At 52.2% G+C, this 20979-nt stretch overlaps 1 protein-coding gene across 1 annotated transcript in view; it reads right to left on the minus strand.

Moving 5' to 3' along the window:
• LOC119517656 (mucin-12-like) overlaps positions 1 to 20979 on the minus strand; it is a 37372-nt gene that overhangs the window by 1154 nt on the left and 15239 nt on the right. The window contains exons 2-10 of the mRNA XM_037814550.1: positions 6721 to 6830; positions 6203 to 6304; positions 5647 to 5774; positions 5261 to 5325; positions 3364 to 3515; positions 2968 to 3042; positions 2685 to 2847; positions 1802 to 1963; positions 900 to 979 (exon numbers count right to left, since the gene is read on the minus strand). Coding sequence (XP_037670478.1) covers positions 900 to 979; positions 1802 to 1963; positions 2685 to 2847; positions 2968 to 3042; positions 3364 to 3515; positions 5261 to 5325; positions 5647 to 5774; positions 6203 to 6304; positions 6721 to 6830 — 1037 coding nt within the window. The remainder of the gene's footprint in view (positions 1 to 899; positions 980 to 1801; positions 1964 to 2684; positions 2848 to 2967; positions 3043 to 3363; positions 3516 to 5260; positions 5326 to 5646; positions 5775 to 6202; positions 6305 to 6720; positions 6831 to 20979) is intronic.

The raw sequence follows: 20979 nt of genomic DNA on the forward strand, positions 1-20979 counted from the left end.
ACGCCGACCTGATTCGGAAACAGTGTTTGAAGCTGTGATTAGTTTAGATAAGGCCAAACTGGAGTAGAGGAGGCCCTGACCCAAAGTGGCCAGGGTCCTTTAGAGAAGAGGGGAATTTGGATGCCAGACAGACGGACAGGAGGGGAGAAGCCTGGAGAAGCGTCTGCAAGCCGAGGACGGCCAGCGCCTGCCAGAAGCTGGAAGGGCCCAGGACTCCCGCTACAGGCTGCAGGCGGAGCACGGCCTGCCCTCACCTCGCTTCCGGCCTCAGGACCTTGAGAGGATAAATCCCCGTGGTCTGAAGCCACCCGACCTGTGGGGCTTGGTTACGGCAGCCGCAGGCCACTGGGACCCACCATGGCCCTACTCTGCTGCCCTCTGCCCCTCTGCTTCTGGTTCCCCCACAGACGGGCCCTTTCTTGCCGCCACGCAGCACCCTCGGCCTGCAACACCCTCTATTCTTTGCTGGGATGAGTCCTCGCTCCGTCCTTGGCTCACGGAAACAGGAATCTCACCCCCTACTCACCAGCAGACCCCTCCCAAGAGCCTCCCGTGACCCCCACTGTGCCCTGGGCATGGCCTCTCCCGCCCATCGATGTGTGCACAACTGGTGCCCTCGCCGAGCTGGGTGGGGGCCTCATGGGGGTCACCAGGGTTGCTTGGAGGAGGTGGGCCAGGGGAGCTGGGTCCCGAGGCTGCAGGATGGGACGGTCCCCTGTTGGTCCTGGGCCCTGGGGCGCCACCGCGGGCAGCTGAGCAGAGGGAAGGCTGCAGCAGGAGGAGCGGGGCAAGCTGGCAGGATGCCCGTGTCACCCCGCAGCATGTCGGGGGGCCAGGCCGTCTTGCCTGCTTCTCCCACCCTCCAGCTCTTCCCCCTGCTTGTCCATGATGACAGGTACCTTCCCAGATGCCCGTGTTCTGGAAACTGCCAGGGACGTCTTCTCTTTGCCACTCGTGAGACACGTCGTACTTGTGCCTGCTGACGGAAATGCCGTGAGCCCCCCCGGCTGGTGGCAGGGAGACAGTGGGGGCTGCTCAGAGGACCCCACCCTCAGGAGGCTCAGCAGGGCTTCCTGGGCAGACCCTGCCCACGGTGGTCTCTTCCCTGGACCTCAGTTTCCCTCTCTGGGAGATGGAGGCTCTAGGCACAGAGCCTGCGCCCCATGGCCACCTTCTCAGGGGGCTCTTACCCCCTTTCGCGGCTGGGGGAGTGAGAAGCAGAGGGCTCATTCCCCACTGGGACAGAGGCGGTTACAAACTCCAGGAGGGGCAGAGGGCAGAGACTCCGGAATTGCATGACATTAGTTTTTGTTTCCATTTCTCCGCCAAATGGGTATGTTCTAGTGCATCGAAAGCTGCCCTTTCTATTCCCAGAGCTGGGCGGGGCGGGCACCGTGGTCTGGCCTTGGCTGGCTTCTCCGTCTGGCGGGGAGCAAGGCCTGCTGTGCCACGGGGAGGCCACACGCCCTCTCTGTGCCGCCCACCTCCCTCGCCCCACTCGCGGGCCTGACGTGAGGGTGAAGGCAGATGAGGAACAGAGCGTGCCGGGCTCAGCTGGCACCTGGCAGGGAGGGGCGGCCTTTGAACAGCTCGTTCTTCTCCCGATTCCTCCCTGTGTGGCTTCTAGGGTACAGCCACTCAGATGTCCTGGCCGGGGGTGGGCCTTAGGCGTGCCCCAAAATGGGGGACTCTTTCCACAGGCCTTGGGGCAGACTGTGGCCCGCCTGGGGTCCCCGTCCACCATCCCCCCTCTCTCCGGGCCCGCGGGGCAGGCTGCCTGGCCCGGCCACCTGGCGCTCACCTGTGCAGTTTCGACCGGGATTGGCCAAGGAAGATGGCCAGGGTGACAACCACAACCACCAGCAGCACGGCCACAGCCCCCACGCTGCCGTACACCAGGGCCTTGCTTGTGCTCCGCTCACAGGTCTCCCCCCAGTTCCAGTGGGTGTCCGTCTCCGAGCACCTGGGGGCCACACACAGGCTCAGGGTGGAGCCACCGGCTTCCCGCCCGCCCAGCCCTCCCGAGGGGAAAACTAAATGCCCGACGCACGGGAAACCAGCTTTCCTCCAAGGGCAGGGGTGGGGTGCCCGGGGCAGGGCCCCCAACTCCCTAAGGCCAGTGGGCAGCGGGGAGGGGGGGAGGTGGCCCCCGAGCAGGAATTCAGAATAAAAACCGGGATTCAGAGAGGCCCAAGGGTGCTGGGTGCCTCATCCAAGACATATCATGTTTGACCAGTTGATCTCTTCAAAACTGGCACCTCGAAGGGCCTCTTATCTGGTTTACGTCTGTAATTGGATTTATTTATGGCTTCCTGAACTTAGTTCCCAACTATAACTAGAGGTAATGGCTCCGTGATTGGGGTGATGCAAGGGAAAAATAAAGATACAAGTGTAGATATAGAAATAGCTCGAGCTAGATAACCAGGAATAGGTATAGTTATAGATTTGGAAATAGATAACTCCTTCCTGGGAAGGAGCTTGCTCGGTGCCAGGCTGAGCATATCTAGTAAGATGTCTACCCCCACCCCGCGGGATAAGGGTGGGGGTGTGGGGAGTCCGGGGAGAGGAGAGAGGGATGCACGGGCCAGAGGACACCTGGACAGGTGCGGGGCTGGGCAAGGGGGAGGGGCACCCTCTGAGCTCAAGAAGGGGCGGGCGCAGGGCGCAGGGGAGCGGGCACTCACAGGCAACGAGGGCCACTGCGCTGCAGCTGGCACATCCCCTGGTGACAGTCCATTTGCACCCTTGTCCCCGGGGTGCAGTTGTTGACGCAGGTCAGTTTCCCGTCCAGCTCCTCCACAAAGTAGAACTGGGCAAAGTCCTCGGCGGCCTTGCTGGCACATTGCTCTGGGGGTGAGGGGCGGGGAGCGAGCATCAGCTGGCTAAAGCCCCCCGAAGTCCCCACATCTCGCCGGGCACACACTCTGCCCCACTCCGCGCCCACCAGTCCCCCCCGCAGCTGCTTACCCTGGGGGTCAAAGCTCAGCGTGGCGCTGTCACTCACGCGAGGGCTCTCCTCGCTGAAGCAGAGGATGGAGGGATCTGCAGAGAGTGGATAGGAAAGAACAAATCAGAAAAGCGTCCCTCTGTCTTCCTGGGTGTAGCCAGGGACCTCCTTCTCTCCCACCCCCTCTGTGATGGCCCAAGACAAGCAGCTCTTATCGGGAGACCTGGGTAGCGGGGGGCTGCCGGGTGCCCTGCGGAGGCTGGCACAATTCACCCGGGGCCTGGGTTCTGGGTGAGACTCTGGAGCTCCAGAACAGAGGGGAGACACAGGTGGGTGGAAAATAGAGGCTGAGACCTCCCTCAGGGCCCCCTCCATCCTTTCCCACCAACGTCAAGGGGTTTGGGGGGGGGGCCTACTTTGGCACGTGTCATAATCGTTGGGTAGACTTTGGGTTTTGTTAACGATCTTGACCTTCACGAGCTTGGTGAGGTTAGCAAATGCTTCCTTAAACTCGGGGGTGTAGTTTGCCTCCAGGAGCACGTCATGTTCCACCACCACGCTGCCGCTCCTGGAACCAGGATTTGTGGCCTTGTCGGTTTTCCCTGCCACCCGCCCTCCCAGAAAGCGGGGCCCACGCAGGATAAGGGACAACGGGAGACGAGCCAGCCAGATGACTCAGAGGTAGCAAAGAACGGGGACCCCCTTGAGTCACTAGCAGCCTGGAGGGAGGCAGGAAGCCAAAGGGGTCCAGACCCCGAAACATCAGTGGTCACAGCTCAGTGCCAGTGGGTGAGGTCCAGCTACTTAAAAATAGAGGCTCCTGGGTTATATTTAAAAATTCAAATTTTAAAAATGAAGAAAAGCAAGGTCACTTTAGAGGTGTAGGATTCCAACCCAGAAGCTTCTTGTTAGCTGGCCAAGCCAAGGACAGTCGTTGGTCTCCACCAGGGTGAAAGAAGCAGGAACAGTCCCAGGAGGACTAGAGCCAACAAATCCTGAGCCCAGGTGGAGAGGGAGATAGTGGCGCTGATACTGGGGGTGCAGGACGCTGAGCCTCGGAAACTTCTTGCTGGAAGCTCAACATGTCAAAGGGCCCTTGACAGCTTTGATCTCCCTCTTTCCTGAACTTTCTCTCTCCCCTGGATCCTGGGACATGACACCCTCTGGGTTCCCGTTCCCACTTCTCTGTCTGCTTCTTTTCACTCTCCTTTGGGGATGCTGCCACTCCTGACTGCTACTGACAGGTGGGTGCTTCCCACCACTCTTTCCTGGAATACCCTGGCTTCTGTGCTGGGACCTGCTCCCCAGGCCATCTTGGTCCCTCCCAGGCCTTCCACTGCCGTCCAAGGATGCCAAAGCCTGCATCCCGCTGCAGACCCTTTGGAGCCACTGTCTCAGTGGCCCAATGCTCCGTAACTCAACCCCTCCACAGCCTGCGCCCAACTCATCTCCTTCCCCAACCCTTCTGCTGCCCATGCTCCTTATCTCAGCCAAGGATACCCCACACTCTCAGCGGCCCAGAAATCTGGGTGTCATTCTACTCCCCACTCTCCCCTCATATCCAAGGGATCCCCAGGACCTGTTGGTCCTGCCTCCTGAAGATCTTTCACCTTTTTCTTTGGCACAGTCACCTCTCCAGTTCCCCATCTGGAGACTGGGAAAGATCCTTGTGTTGTCAGGGGTTTAGACCCTTTCCAACTCACCCTCCACCCTGCATCCATCTGCTGCGCTGATCAGATCATCGCCCTCATGGTCTGAAACTGCTGGGGCTCTAAGGTCTAAACACCTCGGCCTGGTCTTCCCAAGCTCTTCTCCTCCCACCATAGCCTCCAGCCCTTCTGAGCATCTTCAGTTTCCTGGAATTTGCCCCCCTCTCTCTCAGCTCTGGACTGTTAGTCATGATCCTCCCTCTGCTATCACCCTGTTCCCCTCCCTTCCCTCTACCTGGCTCACTCTTCCACGTTCATCAAGCTTGGGCTTAGCTGTCACTTCTTCCAGCAAGTATTCTCTCCACCCACCAAGCCCACATTAGGGACCTCTCCCACTGCACCCTGTTTGTTCCTCACCCTAACTCCAATCAGATGGCACAACTCGCACAGGGCTGACCCAAGTTGGGCTTTCAAAAATTGTGTGTTGAATGAATGAATGAGTGAATGGTTTCAGGACCCCAAGGTGGAGCCTCAGGGCTGAGGGCCCCTCCGACCCCGCCAGGCACTGATGCTCTAACCACTCATGCTTGAGGGAGGCAGGAGAGCAGGGTTCCAGACAGGATCAGGGCCTTCAGCCCACCGATCTGTCCTCCCACGTACTCACAGCAGCTTCGTAATGTTCACGCCTCTGTACTGGGGAAAGTCTTTGTCCCTGTAAATGTCATCCATCTGAAAGAAACGAGGCAGCTGAGCTATTTCCTCATCCAGGGCTGGAGCCTGCGGTGGCCCCGTTCTCTGTTTCGGGAACAGCCCCAGAATCCCTTCCATGAAACCCATGCATTAGTCCATAGAAAGGAAGGAAGGGGTGCTCCCTCTGCTTGGGATGTGGGTGGGTGGGCTGAAGGACAGAGGCCTCAGAGGATCACCACTCAGGACTTGGGGAGACCAAGGGGCCCCTTGAGCTGAGAAGCTCAGATGAGTCAGGAGGAAACCCTGTACCCTGCTCCCATTTGACATCCTCACGGGAATCTGGACTTCCTCTGCTCTTACCCGCTTTTTGAAGAGTTCATTGAAAGTCCTGTATGCTGGAGAGGATGTGTTTTGCAGCTCTTCTGTGAAAATCCTGTTAACCACTTTCACTATCACACCTAATGTGGCATTGATTTTTTCTGGGATGTCTGTGGGAACAGGCCACATTATGCATGAGACAGCAACCTCCCTGGAACGTCTTCTGTTTAATTCTCTGCCTGCTGGTCTCATGGGGGCAGAGCAAGTGGGTAGGAGGGAGGATGGAAACTAAAGAGGCAGGTGGGTGTTACTGAGACTTCTGCCCCTTGTCTCTGTATGACAGAGGCCATGACCAAGACCTGGAGAGAGCTGGGTTGAGGGCTCCAGAAAGGGTTGGGAGAACAATGTCCCAGTGAAAATGGCCCTGGAGTGGATGTGGAGTGGAAGGTCCATGTTCTAACCACAGTGTGGCCTGGGACAAAGGTCACATCATCTCCTTTAAATACAACAAGGGGCCAGTTCTGGGTGATCCCTTCCATCACTATTTTAAGTGGTTAAGGGACCTGGGGAAGATCCATGTCTCAAAAGAGGTCATTACCTATGGGGATGGAGTCCAAGAGGGACTGGCAAGAGTAACCAAAGTAGCCTTGTTTACAGCGACACTGCTTTCCATCCCAGGTGCCCCCGTTCTGGCACTGCCCTGTGGAGAGGTAGGATTTGCAGTGGTCACCACGGGAGCCCAAGGAATGCAGGGCCTGGTTCCTGTTCTGAGTCCGATCATTCAGGCAATTGCATTGAAAGAGGGGCAGGGGACCATATGGTCATAGAGAAAGTGAGGCCCCTGCGCCTCTACCCCACTCCCCAGCAGATGGTGGAGAAGGGAGGGGGAAAGATCAGGGAAAGGAAACATTGAGACTATGGATTCAAGAGATTCAAAGCAAAGAAAAAGGAGCCCGACAAATCAAAAGGGGTCATCCATCAATGTGGATGAAGTACATTGGTGATGATAGATTGCTGAAGAGGTGGAACTAGAAGGCCCCACAGATGGCAAGGGTGATTAGGCTGCCGAGGGAAGAGAAAATGGGAAAGGCCATAGAATGACATGCCGAGACTTACTTGCTGTCGTGGCTGGAAAGTGGGTCATCATCACAGTTGCGTCGGTGCTAATGAATGGAGGATGGAGAGTTGAAGTGGTATTGAGTCCAGGGACTGGAGAATGGGTAGAGCTGGTTAAAGTGGAAGACAGAGGAGTAGAGTTTGTAACGGCCAGAGAAAAGTCAGAGACCGGCCTGGAGGAGGACCCTGGGGTGGCTGAGTCTGAAGAGGGAATATCAGGGACAGTGATATGGGAACTATCGGGTGGCACTGTTGGGCTGTATGAACCTGGGCTAGTCTGGAAGATGGTAGATCCTTCACTGAGGGTGTGGATTGTTTGTTCAGAGGTGGCTCCTGATGTAGAGAATGAAGTGAGAGTTGATGGGGATGCAGGACTAGGACCGTCTGTAGTAGAGGGGATGGAAGTAGGAATTGTTGACTTGGAAGTACCCCTGGAGGTGATGAGGAGAGAGGAATCCTCTCCCAAGATGGTGGACATTTGTTCAGAGATGGTTGTAGAAGAAGAGGAATGAATGGGGCTTGATGAGGATGATGAACTAAGGGTTTCTGTGCCCAAGGGGCCATCCGGTGAATCAGTTGGGTGGGAAACATAGATGGTAGTTGTGAAGACACTGGACCCCTCAGTGACGGTTGTTGTAGCAGGGGTGGTGGACAAGACACCAGAACTTAATGGGGATGTAGGACCACCACTATGAGGGCTATGGGCAGTATAAACAGAAACTGTTGATTTGGACAAATCAGAAATGGTGTAGACACTTAGCTCTTCTGTAAAAATTGTGGCTGCTTGCCCGGAGACCGAGGAGGTGGGGGAAAATTCACCAGAGTTAGATGTGGAAACAGGACTTTCATTAAGAGTAGTAGAGGAGGTGACAACTGGATCTGTAGGGGGTGACAAATCAGATATAGTTGTGGAGAGAGTGGATTCTTCAAGAAAGGATGTGACTGTTTCTCCAGAGATGATACTGCTGAGGGATGACAGGTCTAGTATTGATGTAGAAGCAGAACTTAAACCTTCATTTCCTGGGGTATAGGAAAGATCAGGAGAAACTGTGGGATTGGAAGATTGAGAAATGGTGGTTTTCTGTCCTGACACATCAGAGGTGGAGTTGAGCTGGCCTGGGCTTGAAGGGGATGAAGCACTTCCGTCATCACTGGTATAGGAGGTGCCAGAGGCAGCAGTTGGTGTGGACAAATCAGAAGCGTTTGCATAGAGAGTTGTCTCTTTTGTAAAAGCTGTGACTGTTTGTCCTGAAACCAGGGGAGTGGAAGTTAATTCACCAAGACCAGAGGGGGATGAAGGACTTGCATTGTCCACAGTATGGGTGGTGTCAGGTGAAAATGTAGGATATGATGAATCCGAGACAGTGGTGGACAGAGTGGACTCCACAGTGATGGGAATGGCTGATTCCTCATAACCACCAGAAGTGGGAAAGGATTCACCGGGACTTGATGTGGATGCAGGACTTTCTTCCCCTTTGGAGTTGGAGGTTGTAGCTGAGTCTGTGGGTTGTGAGGAATCAGAGATGGTGCTGTGACCGGTGGACTTCTGGGTGAGTGAGGTGGCAGTCTGTCCTGAGACAGCTGGGCTGGTTGATGCTTCTGCAGAGCTGGATGGGGATGTAGAACTCCCTGCACTTACGGTTTCAGAGACCTCAGAGGAAACTGTTGATTTAGAAAAATCCAAAATGGTGGTGGAGACCATGGAGTACCCTATGAGAGACGTGGCTGTTTGCTCAGAGACCACAGTGGTGGTGGATCCTTCACTGCCTGTGATGTAAGAGTCAGTGGCTACCAGTGTTGTGGAAACCTCAGAGTCACTTGGATAGAAGGTGGATCCCTGAGAAAACGTTGTGGTCTTTTCTCCTTCTCCAACAGAAGTAGGAAAATATCCACCAGGACTTGATGTGGGACCAGAAAATTCAGCCTCCTGGGTAACAGCAGTTTCCAAATTAACAGTATATTTGGATAAATCAGGGCTGCTTGTGTAGACAGTGGAACCTTCAGTGGGGGTTTTTGTTGTGTCCCCTGGCACATCAGGGCTGGTATAGAGTGAGCCAGGGCTTGAAGAGGACACAGCATTTCCGTCACCACTGGTATAGGATGCTCCAGAGGAAATGGTTGATGGAGAAACATCAGAATGAGTTGTGTGGGCAGTTGGCTCCCATGTGAGAGTCGTGGCTGTTTGTTCAGAGACCACAGTGGTGGTGGATCCTTCACTGGGGTTTGCTGGGGAGGTGGGACTTGCAGTGTCTGTGTTGTAGGAAGAATCGGTGCTGAACAATGATGTGGAAACCTCTGAGCTAGTGGTGTAGAAAGTGGATCCTGGAGTAAGAGATGTGGTCTTTTCTCCTTCACCACCTGAAGTGGTAAAGGATTCACCAGAAACTGAAGAGGAGCCAGAAAATTCAGCAGTACTTGATGTAGGACCAGATATTCCATCCATTTTGGTAACAGTCATGTCAGAGCTCTCTGTAGATTCAGATGCATCAAGCCTGCTGGTGGAGGCAGTGGATCCCTCAGTGATGGTGTCGGTTGTTTGTTCTGACACATCAGAGGTGGAGGAGAGCTGGCCCGGGCTTGAAGGGGACACAGCACTTCCATCATCACTGGTATAGGCAGTGCCAGAGGCAGCAGTTGGTGTGGACAAATCAGAAACGTTTGCATAGAGAGTTGTCTCTTTTGTAAAAGCTGTGACTGTTTGTCCTGAGACAAGGGGAGTGGAAGTTAATTCACCAAGACCAGAAGGTGATGAAGGACTTGCGTTGTCCATAGTATGGGTGGTGTCAGGTGAAAATGTAGGATATGATGAATCTGAGACGGTGGTGGACAGAGTGGATTCCACAGTGATGGGTGTGGCTGATTCCTCATAACCACCAGAAGTGGGAAAGGATTCACCGGGACTTGATGTGGATGCAGGACTTTCTTCCCGTTTGGAGTTGGAGGTTGTAGCTGAGTCTGTGGGTTGTGAGGAATCAGAGATGGTGCTGTGACCGGTGGACTTCTGGGGGAGTGAGGTGGCAGTCTGTCCTGAGACAGCTGGGCTGGTTGATGATTCTGCAGAGCTGGATGGGGATGTAGAACTCCCTGCACTTATGGTTTCAGAGACCTCAGAGGAAACTGTTGATTTAGAAAAATCCAAAATGGTGGTAGAGACCATGGAGTACCCTATGAGAGACGTGGCTGTTTGCTCAGAGACCACAGGGGTGGTGGATCCTTCACTGCCTCTGATGTAAGAGTCAGTGGCTAACGATGTTGTGGAAACCTCAGAGTCACTTGGATAGAAGGTGGATCCCTGAGAAAACGTTGTGGTCTTTTCTCCTTCTCCAACAGAAGTGGGAAAGGACCCACCAGGACTTGATGTGGGACCAGAAAATTCAGCCTTCTGGGTAACAGTAGTTTCAAAGTTAACAGTATATTTGGATAAATCAGGACTGCTTGTGTAGACAGTGGAATCTTCAATGGGGATTTTGGTTGTGTCTCCTGATGCATCGGGGCTGGTGTAGAGCAAGCCAGGACTTGAAGAGGACCCAGCATTTCCATCACCACTGGTATAGGATGCTCCAGAGGAAATGGTTGATGGGGAAACATCAGAATGAGTTGTGTGGGCAGTTGGCTCCCATGTGAGAGTCGTGGCTGTTTGTTCGGAGATCACAGTGGTGATGGATCCTTCACTGGGGTTTGCTGAGGAGGTGGGACTTGCACTGTCTGTGTTGTAGGAAGAATCGGTGCTGAAGAATGATGTGGAAACCTCTGAGCTAGTGGTGTAGAAAGTGGATCCTGGAGTAAGAGATGTGGTCTTTTCTCCTTCACCACCTGAAGTGGTAAAGGATTCACCAGAAACTGAAGAGGAGCCAGAAAATTCAGCAGCACTTGATGTAGGACCAGATATTCCATCCATTTTGGTAACAGTCATGTCGGAGCTCTCTGTAGATTCAGATGCATCAGGCCTGCTGGTGGAGGCAGTGGATCCCTCAGTGATGGTGTCGGTTGTTTGTTCTGACACATCAGAGGTGGAGGAGAGCTGGTCGGGGCTTGACGGGGACACAGCACTTCCGTCATCACTGGTATAGGAGGTGCCAGAGGCAGCAGTTGGTGTGGACAAATCAGAAACGTTTGCATAGAGAGTTGTCTCTTTTGTAAAAGTAGTGACTGTTTGTCCTGAGACAAGGGGAGTGGAAGTTAATTCACCAAGACCAGAGGGGGATGAAGGACTTGCGTTGTCCATAGTATGGGTGGTGTCAGGTGAAACTGTAGGATATGATGAATCCGAGACGGTGGTGGACAGAGTAGATTCCACAGTGATGGGTGTGGCTGATTCCTCATAACCACCAGAAGTGGGAAAGTATTCACCGGGACTTGATGTGGATACAAGACTTTCTTCCACTTTGGAGTTGGAGGTTGTAGCTGAGTCTGTGGATTGTGAGGAATCAGAGATGGTGCTGTGACCGGTGGACTTCTGGGTGAGTGAGGTGGCAGTCTGTCCTGAGACAGCTGGGCTGGTTGATGCTTCTGCAGAGCTGGATGGGGATGTAGAACTCCCTGCACTTACGGTTTCAGAGACCTCAGAGGAAACTGTTGATTTAGAAATATCCAAAATGGTGGTGGAGACCGTGGAGTACCCTATGAGAGATGTGGATGTTTGCTCAGAGACCACAGTGGTGATGGATCCTTCACTGCCTGTGCGGTAAGAGTCACTGGCTAACGGTGTTGTGGAAACCTCAGAGTCACTTGGATAGAAGGTGGATCCTTGATAAAAAGTTGTGGTCTTTTCTCCTCCAACAGAAGTGGGAAAGGATCCAGCAGGACTTGATGTGGGACCAGAAAATTCAGCCTCTTGGGTGGCAGTGGTTTCCAATGTAACAGTATATTTGGATAAATCAGGGCTGCTTGTGTAGACAGTGGAACCTTCAGTGGGGGTTTTTGTTGTGTCTCCTGACACATCGGGGCTGGTATAGAGTGAGCCAGGGCTTGAAGAGGACACAGCACTTCCGTCACCACTGGTATAGGATGCGCCAGAGGAAATGGTTGATGGAGAAACATCAGAATGAGTGGTGTGGGCAGTTGGCTCCCCTGTGAGAGTCATGGCTGTTTGCTCAGAGACCACAGTGGTGGTGGATCCTTCACTGGGGTTTACTGGGGAGATAGGACTTGCACTGCCTGTGCTGTAGGAAGAATTGATGCTGAATGTTGATGTGGAAACCTCGGAGGTGGTGGTGTAGAAAGTGAACCCTTGAGAATTAGAGGTGGTCTTTTCTTCCTCACCACCTGAAGTAGTAAAAGAATCACTGGGACTTGATGTGGCACCAGAAAACAGAAGCTCTTGGGTAACAGTTGTTTCTGAGTTAACTGTAGATTTGGATGAATGGGGGATGCCTGTGGTGACAGTGGATCCCTCAGTGATGGAGTCGGTTGTTTCTCCTGACACATCAGAGGTGGAGTACAGCTGGCCCAGGCTTGAAGGGGATGCAGTGCTTCCATCACCACTGGTATAGGAGGTGCCAGAGGCAGTGGTTGGTGTGGACAAATCAGAAGCGTTTGCATAGAGAGTTGTCTGTTTTGTAAAAGTCGTGACTGTTTGTCCTGAGACAAGGGGAGTGGAAGTTAATTCACCAAGACCAGAAGGGGATGAAGGACTTGCATTGTCCATAGTATGGGTGGTGTCGGGTAAAACTGTAGGATATGATGAATCCGAGACGGTGGTGGACAGAGTGGACTCCACAGTGATGGGTGTGGCTGATTCCTCATAACCACCAGAAGTGGGAAAGGATTCACCGGGACTTGATGTGGATGCAGGACTTTCTTCCCCTTTGGAGTTGGAGGTTGTAGCTGAGTCTGTGGGTTGTGAGGAATCAGAGATGGTGCTGTGACCGGTGGACTTCTGGGTGAGTGAGGTGGCAGTCTGTCCTGAGACAGCTGGGCTGGTTGATGCTTCTGCAGAGCTGGATGGGGATGTAGAACTCCCTGCACTTACGGTTTCAGAGACCTCAGAGGAAACTGTTGATTTAGAAAAATCCAAAATGGTGGTGGAGACCATGGAGTACCCTATGAGAGACGTGGCTGTTTGCTCAGAGACCACAGTGGTGGTGGATCCTTCACTGCCTCTGATGTAAGAGTCAGTGGCTAACGATGTTGTGGAAACCTCAGAGTCACTTGGATAGAAGGTGGATCCCTGAGAAAACGTTGTGGTCTTTTCTCCTTCTCCAACAGAAGTGGGAAAGGACCCACCAGGACTTGATGTGGGACCAGAAAATTCAGCCTTCTGGGTAACAGTAGTTTCAAAGTTAACAGTATATTTGGATAAATCAGGGCTGCTTGTGTAGACAGTGGAACCTTCAGTGGGGATTTTGGTTGTGCCTCCTGATGCATCGGGGCTGGTATAGAGCAAGCCAGGACTTGAAGAGGACACAGCATTTCCGTCATCACTGGTATAGGATGCTCCAGAGGAAATGGTTGATGGGGAAACATCAGCATGAGTTGTGTGGGCAGTTGGCTCCCATGTGAGAGTCGTGGTTGTTTGTTCAGAGACCACAGTGGTGGTGGATCCTTCACTGGGGTTTGCTGGGGAGGTGGGACTTGCACTGTCTGTGTTGTAGGAAGAATCGGTGCTGAACAATGATGTGGAAACCTCTGAGCTAGTGGTGTAGAAAGTGGATCCTGGAGTAAGAGATGTGGTCTTTTCTCCTTCACCACCTGAAGTGGTAAAGGATTCACCAGAAACTGAAGAGGAGCCAGAAAATTCAGCAGTACTTGATGTAGGACCAGATATTCCATCCATTTTGGTAACAGTCATGTCGGAGCTCTCTGTAGATTCAGATGCATCAGGCCTGCTGGTGGAGGCAGTGGATCCCTCAGTGATGGTGTCGGTTGTTTGTTCTGACACATCAGAGGTGGAGGAGAGCTGGTCGGGGCTTGACGGGGACACAGCACTTCCGTCATCACTGGTATAGGAGGTGCCAGAGGCAGCAGTTGGTGTGGACAAATCAGAAACGTTTGCATAGAGAGTTGTCTCTTTTGTAAAAGTAGTGACTGTTTGTCCTGAGACAAGGGGAGTGGAAGTTAATTCACCAAGACCAGAGGGGGATGAAGGACTTGCGTTGTCCATAGTATGGGTGGTGTCAGGTGAAACTGTAGGATATGATGAATCCGAGACGGTGGTGGACAGAGTGGATTCCACAGTGATGGGTGTGGCTGATTCCTCATAACCACCAGAAGTGGGAAAGTATTCACCAGGACTTGATGTGGATACAGGACTTTCTACCACTTTGGAGTTGGAGGTTGTAGCTGAGTCTGTGGATTGTGAGGAATCAGAGATGGTGCTGTGACCGGTGGACTTCTGGGGGAGTGAGGTGGCAGTCTGTCCTGAGACAGCTGGGCTGGTTGATGACTCTGCAGAGCTGGATGGGGATGTAGAACTCCCTGCACTTATGGTTTCAGAGACCTCAGAGGAAACTGTTGATTTAGAAATATCCAAAATGGTGGTGGAGACCGTGGAGTACCCTATGAGAGATGTGGATGTTTGCTCAGAGACCACAGTGGTGATGGATCCTTCACTGCCTGTGCGGTAAGAGTCAGTGGCTAACGGTGTTGTGGAAACCTCAGAGTCACTTGGATAGAAGGTGGATCCTTGATAAAAAGTTGTGGTCTTTTCTCCTCCAACAGAAGTGGGAAAGGATCCAGCAGGACTTGATGTGGGACCAGAAAATTCAGCCTCTTGGGTGGCAGTGGTTTCCAATGTAACAGTATATTTGGATAAATCAGGGCTGCTTGTGTAGACAGTGGAACCTTCAGTGGGGGTTTTTGTTGTGTCTCCTGACACATCGGGGCTGGTATAGAGTGAGCCAGGGCTTGAAGAGGACACAGCACTTCCGTCACCACTGGTATAGGATGCGCCAGAGGAAATGGTTGATGGAGAAACATCAGAATGAGTGGTGTGGGCAGTTGGCTCCCCTGTGAGAGTCGTGGCTGTTTGCTCAGAGACCACAGTGGTGGTGGATCCTCCACTGGGGTTTACTGGGGAGATAGGACGTGTACTGCCTGTGCTGTAGGAAGAATTGATGCTGAATGTTGATGTGGAAACCTCGGAGGTGGTGGTGTAGAAAGTGAACCCTTGAGAATTAGAGGTGCTCTTTTCTTCCTCACCACCTGAAGTAGTAAAAGAGTCACTGGGACTTGATGTGGCACCAGAAAACAGAAGCTCTTGGGTAACGGTTGTTTCTGAGTTAACTGTAGATTTGGATGAATCGGGGATGCCTGTGGTGACAGTGGATCCCTCAGTGATGGAGTCGGTTGTTTCTCCTGACACATCAGAGGTGGAGTACAGCTGGCCCAGGCTTGAAGGGGATGCAGTGCTTCCATCACCACTGGTATAGGAGGTGCCAGAGGCAGTGGTTGGTGTGGACAAATCAGAAGCGTTTGCATAGAGAGTTGTCTGTTTTGTAAAAGTCGTGACTGTTTGTCCTGAGACAAGGGGAGTGGAAGTTAATTCACCAAGACCAGAAGGGGATGAAGGACTTGCATTGTCCATAGTATGGGTGGTGTCGGGTAAAACTGTAGGATATGATGAATCCGAGACGGTGGTGGACAGAGTGGACTCCACAGTGATGGGTGTGGCTGATTCCTCATAACCACCAGAAGTGGGAAAGGATTCACCGGGACTTGATGTGGATGCAGGACTTTCTTCCCCTTTGGAGTTGGAGGTTGTAGCTGAGTCTGTGGGTTGTGAGGAATCAGAGATGGTGCTGTGACCGGTGGACTTCTGGGTGAGTGAGGTGGCAGTCTGTCCTGAGACAGCTGGGCTGGTTGATGCTTCTGCAGAGCTGGATGGGGATGTAGAACTCCCTGCACTTACGGTTTCAGAGACCTCAGAGGAAACTGTTGATTTAGAAAAATCCAAAATGGTGGTGGAGACCATGGAGTACCCTATGAGAGACGTGGCTGTTTGCTCAGAGACCACAGTGGTGGTGGATCCTTCACTGCCTCTGATGTAAGAGTCAGTGGCTAACGATGTTGTGGAAACTTCAGAGTCACTTGGATAGAAGGTGGATCCCTGAGAAAACGTTGTGGTCTTTTCTCCTTCTCCAACAGAAGTGGGAAAGGACCCACCAGGACTTGATGTGGGACCAGAAAATTCAGCCTTCAGGGTAACAGTAGTTTCAAAGTTAACAGTATATTTGGATAAATCAGGGCTGCTTGTGTAGACAGTGGAACCTTCAGTGGGGATTTTGGTTGTGCCTCCTGATGCATCAGGGGTGGTATAGAGCAAGCCAGGACTTGAAGAGGACACAGCATTTCCGTCATCACTGGTATAGGATGCTCCAGAGGAAATGGTTGATGGGGAAACATCAGAATGAGTTGTGTGGGCAGTTGGCTCCCATGTGAGAGTCGTGGTTGTTTGTACAGAGACCACAGTGGTGGTGGATCCTTCACTGGAGTTTGCTGGGGAGGTGGGACTTGCACTGTCTGTGTTGTAGGAAGAATCGGTGCTGAACAATGATGTGGAAACCTCTGAGCTAGTGGTGTAGAAAGTGGATCCTGGAGGAAGAGATGTGGTCTTTTCTCCCTCACCACCTGAAGTGGTAAAGGATTCACCAGAAACTGATGAGGAACCAGAAAATTCACCAGCACTTGATGTAGGACCAGAAATTCCATCCGTTTTGGTAACAGTCATGTCAGAGCTCTCTGTAGATTCAGATGCATCAGGGCTGCTGGCGGAGACAGTGGATCCCTCAGTGATGGTGTCGCTTGTTTGTTCTGACACATCAGAGGTGGAGGAGAGCTGGCCCGGGCTTGAAGGGGACACAGCACTTCCGTCATCACTGGTATAGGAGGTGCCAGAGGCAGCAGTTGGTGTGGACAAATCAGAAGCGTTTGCATAGAAAGTTGTCTCTTTTGTGAAATTCATGACTGTTTGTTCTGAGACCAGGGGAGTGGAAGTTAATTCACCAGGACCAGGAGGGGATGAAGGACTGGCATTTTCAGGTGAAATTGTAGGATAAGACGAGTCTGAGAGGGTGGTAGACAGAGAGGGAAAAGTGGGAATGGATTCACCAGGGCTTGATGTGGGAACAGAAAATTCAGCCTCTTGGGTAACAGAGGTTTCTGAGATATCTGCAGATTTGGATGAATCAGGGCTCCATGTGGAGACAGTAGACTCTTTTGGGAAGGTTTTAGTTGTCTGTCCTGACACATCAGGGCTGGTGTAGAGCTGGCCAGGGCTTGAAGAGGACACAGCACTTCCGTGACCAGTGGTATAGTACGTGCCAGAGGATATAGTTGATTTGGAAAAGTCAGAATGAGTGGTGTGGGCAGTTGGCTCCCCTGTGAGAGTCGTGGCTGCTTGCTCAGAGACCACAGTGGTGGTGGATCCTTCACTGGGGTTTACTGGGGAGTTAGGACTTGTACTGCCTGTGCTGTAGGAAGAATGGATGCTGAATGTTGATGTGGAAACCTCGGAGGTGGTGGTGTAGAAAGTGAACCCTTGAGAATTAGAGGTGGTCTTTTCTTCCTCACCACCTGAAGTAGTAAAAGAATCACTGGGACTTGATGTGGCACCAGAAAACAGAGACTCTTGGGTAAAGGTTGTGTCTGAGGTAACTGCAGATTTGGATGAATCGGGGATGCCTGTGGTGACAGTGGATCCCTCAGTGATGGAGTCAGTTGTTTCTCCTGACACATAAGAGGTGGAGTACAGCTGGCCCGGGCTTGAAGGGGATGCAGTGCTTCCATCACCACTGGTATAGGAGGTGCCAGAGGCAGTGGTTGGTGTGGACAAATCAGAAATGTTTGCATAGAGAGTTGTCTCTTTTGTAAAAGTCGTGACTGTTTGTCCTGAGACAAGGGGAGTGGAAGTTAATTCACCAAGACCAGAAGGGGATGAAGGACTTGCATTGTCCACAGTATGGGTGGTGTCAGGTGAAACTGTAGGATATGATGAATCCAAGATGGTGGTGGACAGAGTGGATTCCACTGTGATGGGTGTGGCTGATTCCCCATAACCACCAGAAGTGGGAAAGGATTCACCAGGACTTGATGTGGATGCAGGACTTTCTTCCCCTTTGGAGTTGGAGGTTGTAGCTGAGTCTGTGGGTTGTGAGGCATCAGACATGGTGCTGTGACCGGTGGACTTCTGGGTGAGTGATGTGGCAGTCTGTCCTGAGACAGCTGGGCTGGTTGATGACTCTGCAGGGCTGGATGGGGATGTAGAACTCCCTGCACTTACGGTTTCAGAGACCTCAGAGGAAACTGTTGATTTAGAAAAATCCAAAATGGTGGTGGAGACCGTGGAGTACCCTATGAGAGACGTGGATGTTTGCTCAGAGACCACAGTGGTGGTGGATCCTTCACTGACTGTGCGGTAAGAGTCAGTGGCTAACAGTGTTGTGGAAACCTCAGAGTCACTTGGATAGAAGGTGGATCCTTGATAAAAAGTTGTGGTCTTTTCTCCTCCAACAGAAGTGGGAAAGGACCCACCAGGACTTGATGTGGGACCAGAAAATTCAGCCTCTTGGGTGGCAGTGCTTTCCAATGTAACAGTATATTTGGATAAATCAGGGCTGCTTGTGTAGACAGTGGAACCTTCAGTGGGGGTTTTGGTTGTGTCTCCTGACACATCGGGGCTGGTATAGAGTGAGCCAGGGCTTGAAGAGGACACAGCACTTCCGTCACCACTGGTATAGGATGCGCCAGAGGAAATGGTTGATGGAGAAACATCAGAATGAGTGGTGTGGGCAGTTGGCTCCCCTGTGAGAGTCGTGGCTGTTTGCTCAGAGACCACAGTGGTGGTGGATCCTGAGGAGGTGGAACTTGCACTGTCTGTGCTGTAGGAAGAATCGGTGCTGAACATTGGTGTGGAAACCTCTGAGCTAGTAGTGTAGAAAGTTGATCCTGGGGGAAGAGATGTGGTCTTTTCTCCCTCACCACCTGAAGTGGTAAAGGATTCACCAGAAACTGATGAGCAGCCAGAAAATTCAGCAGCACTTGATGTAGGACCAGATATTCCATCCATTTTGGTAACAGTCATGTCAGAGCTCTCTGTAGACTCAGCTGCGTCAGGGCTGCTGGCGGAGACAGTGGATCCCTCAGTGATGGTGTCGGTTGTTTGTTCTGACACATCAGAGGTGGAGGAGAGATGGTCGGGGCTTGTAGGGGACACAGCACTTCCATCACCACTGGTATAGGAGGTGCCAGAGGCAGCAGTTGGTGTGGACAAATCAGAAGCGTTTGCATAGAAAGTTGTCTCTTTTGTGAAATACGTGACTGTTTGTTCTAAGACCAGGGGAGTGGAAGTTAATTCACCAGGACCATGAGGGGATGAAGGAATGGCATTTTCGGGCGAAATTGTAGGATATGACGAGTCTGAGAGTGTGGCGGACAGAGTGGATTCCTCAGCGTCAGGCATGGGTGATGCCCCATAACTACCAGAAGTTGGAAAGGATTCACCAGGGCTTGATGTGGGAACAGAAAATTCAGCCTCTTGGGTAACAGAGGTTTCTGAGATATCTGCAGGTTTGGATGAATCAGGGCTCCATGTGGAGACAGTAGACTCTTTTGGGAAGGTTTTGGTTGTCTGTCCTGACACATCAGGGCTGGTGTAGAGCTGGCCAGGGCTTGAAGAGGACACAGCACTTCCGTGACCAGTGGTATAGTACGTGCCAGAGGATATAGTTGATTTGGAAAAGTCAGAATGAGTGGTGTGGGCAGTTGGCTCCCCTGTGAGAGTCGTGGCTGCTTGCTCAGAGACCACAGTGTCCGTGGATCCTTCACTGCGGTTTGCTGGGGAGGTGGGACTTGTACTGCCTGTGCTGTAGGAAGAATCGATGCCGAATGTTGATGTGGAAACCTCGGAGGTGGTGGTGTAGAAAGTGAACCCTTGAGAATTAGAGGTGCTCTTTTCTTCCTCACCACCTGAAGTAGTAAAAGAATCACCGGGACTTGATGTGGCACCAGAAAACGGAGACTCTTGGGTTAAGGTTGTGTCTGAGGTAACTGTAGATTTGGATGAATCAGGGCTGCCTGTGGAGACAGTGGATCCATTACTAATTGCATTCGTTGTTTGTGCTGATACATCAGAGGTGGAGGAGAGCTGGCCCAGGCTTGAAGGGGATGCAGTGCTTCCATCATCACTGCTATAGGAGGTGCCAGAGGCAGCAGTTGGTGTGGACAAATCAGAAATGTTTCCATGGAGAGTTGTCTCTTTTGTAAAAGTTGTGACTGTCTGTCCTGAGACAAGGGGAGTAGAAGTTAATTCACCAAGACCAGAAGGGGATGAAGGACTTGCATTGTCCATAGTATAGGTGGTGTCAGGTGAAACTGTAGGATATGATGAATCCGAGACGGTGGTGGACAGAGTAGATTCCACAGTGATGGGTGTGGCTGATTCCCCATAACCACCAGAAGTGGGAAAGGATTCACCGGGACTTGATGTGGCTGCAGAACTTTCTTCCCCTTTGGAGTTGGAGGTTGTAGCTGAGTCTGTGGGTTGTGAGGAATCAGACATGGTGCTGTGACCGGTGGACTTCTGGGTGAGTGAGGTGGCAGTCTGTCCTGAGACAGCTGGGCTGGTTGATGCGTCTGCGGAGCTGGATGGGGATGTAGAACTCGCCATCCCTGTGGTTTCAGAGACCTCGGAGGAAACTGTTGATTTAGAAAAATCCAAAATGGTGGTGGAGACCATGGAGTACCCTATAAGAGACGTGGATGTTTGCTCAGAGACCACAGTGGTGACGGATCCTTCACTGCCTGTGCGGTAAGAGTCAGTGGCTAACGGTGTTGTGGAAACCTCAGAGTCACTTGGATAGAAGGTGGATCCTTGATAAAAAGTTGTGGTCTTTTCTCCCCCAACAGAAGTGGGAAAGGATCCACCAGGACGTGATGTGGAACCAGAAAATTCAGCCTCTTGGGTAGCAGTGGTTTCCAATGTAACAGTATATTTGGATAAATCAGGGCTGCTTGTGTAGACAGTGGAACCTTCAGTGGGGGTTTTTGCTGTGTCTCCTGACACATGGGGGCTGGTATAGAGTGAGCCAGGGCTTGAAGAGGACAGAGAACTTCCATCACCACTGGTATAGGATGCGCCAGAGGAAATGGTTGATGGAGAAACATCAGAATGAGTGGTGTGGGCAGTTGGCTCCCCTGTGAGAGTCGTGGCTGTTTGCTCAGAGACCACAGTGGTGGTGGATCCTGAGGAGGTGGGACTTGCACTGTCTGTGTTGTAGGAAGAATCGGTGCTGAACATTGGTGTGGAAACCTCTGAGCTAGTGG

Source organism: Choloepus didactylus, chromosome 21 (genome assembly GCF_015220235.1).
Source record: "Choloepus didactylus isolate mChoDid1 chromosome 21, mChoDid1.pri, whole genome shotgun sequence".
In the NCBI taxonomy this organism is placed as follows: Eukaryota; Metazoa; Chordata; class Mammalia; order Pilosa; family Megalonychidae; genus Choloepus; species Choloepus didactylus.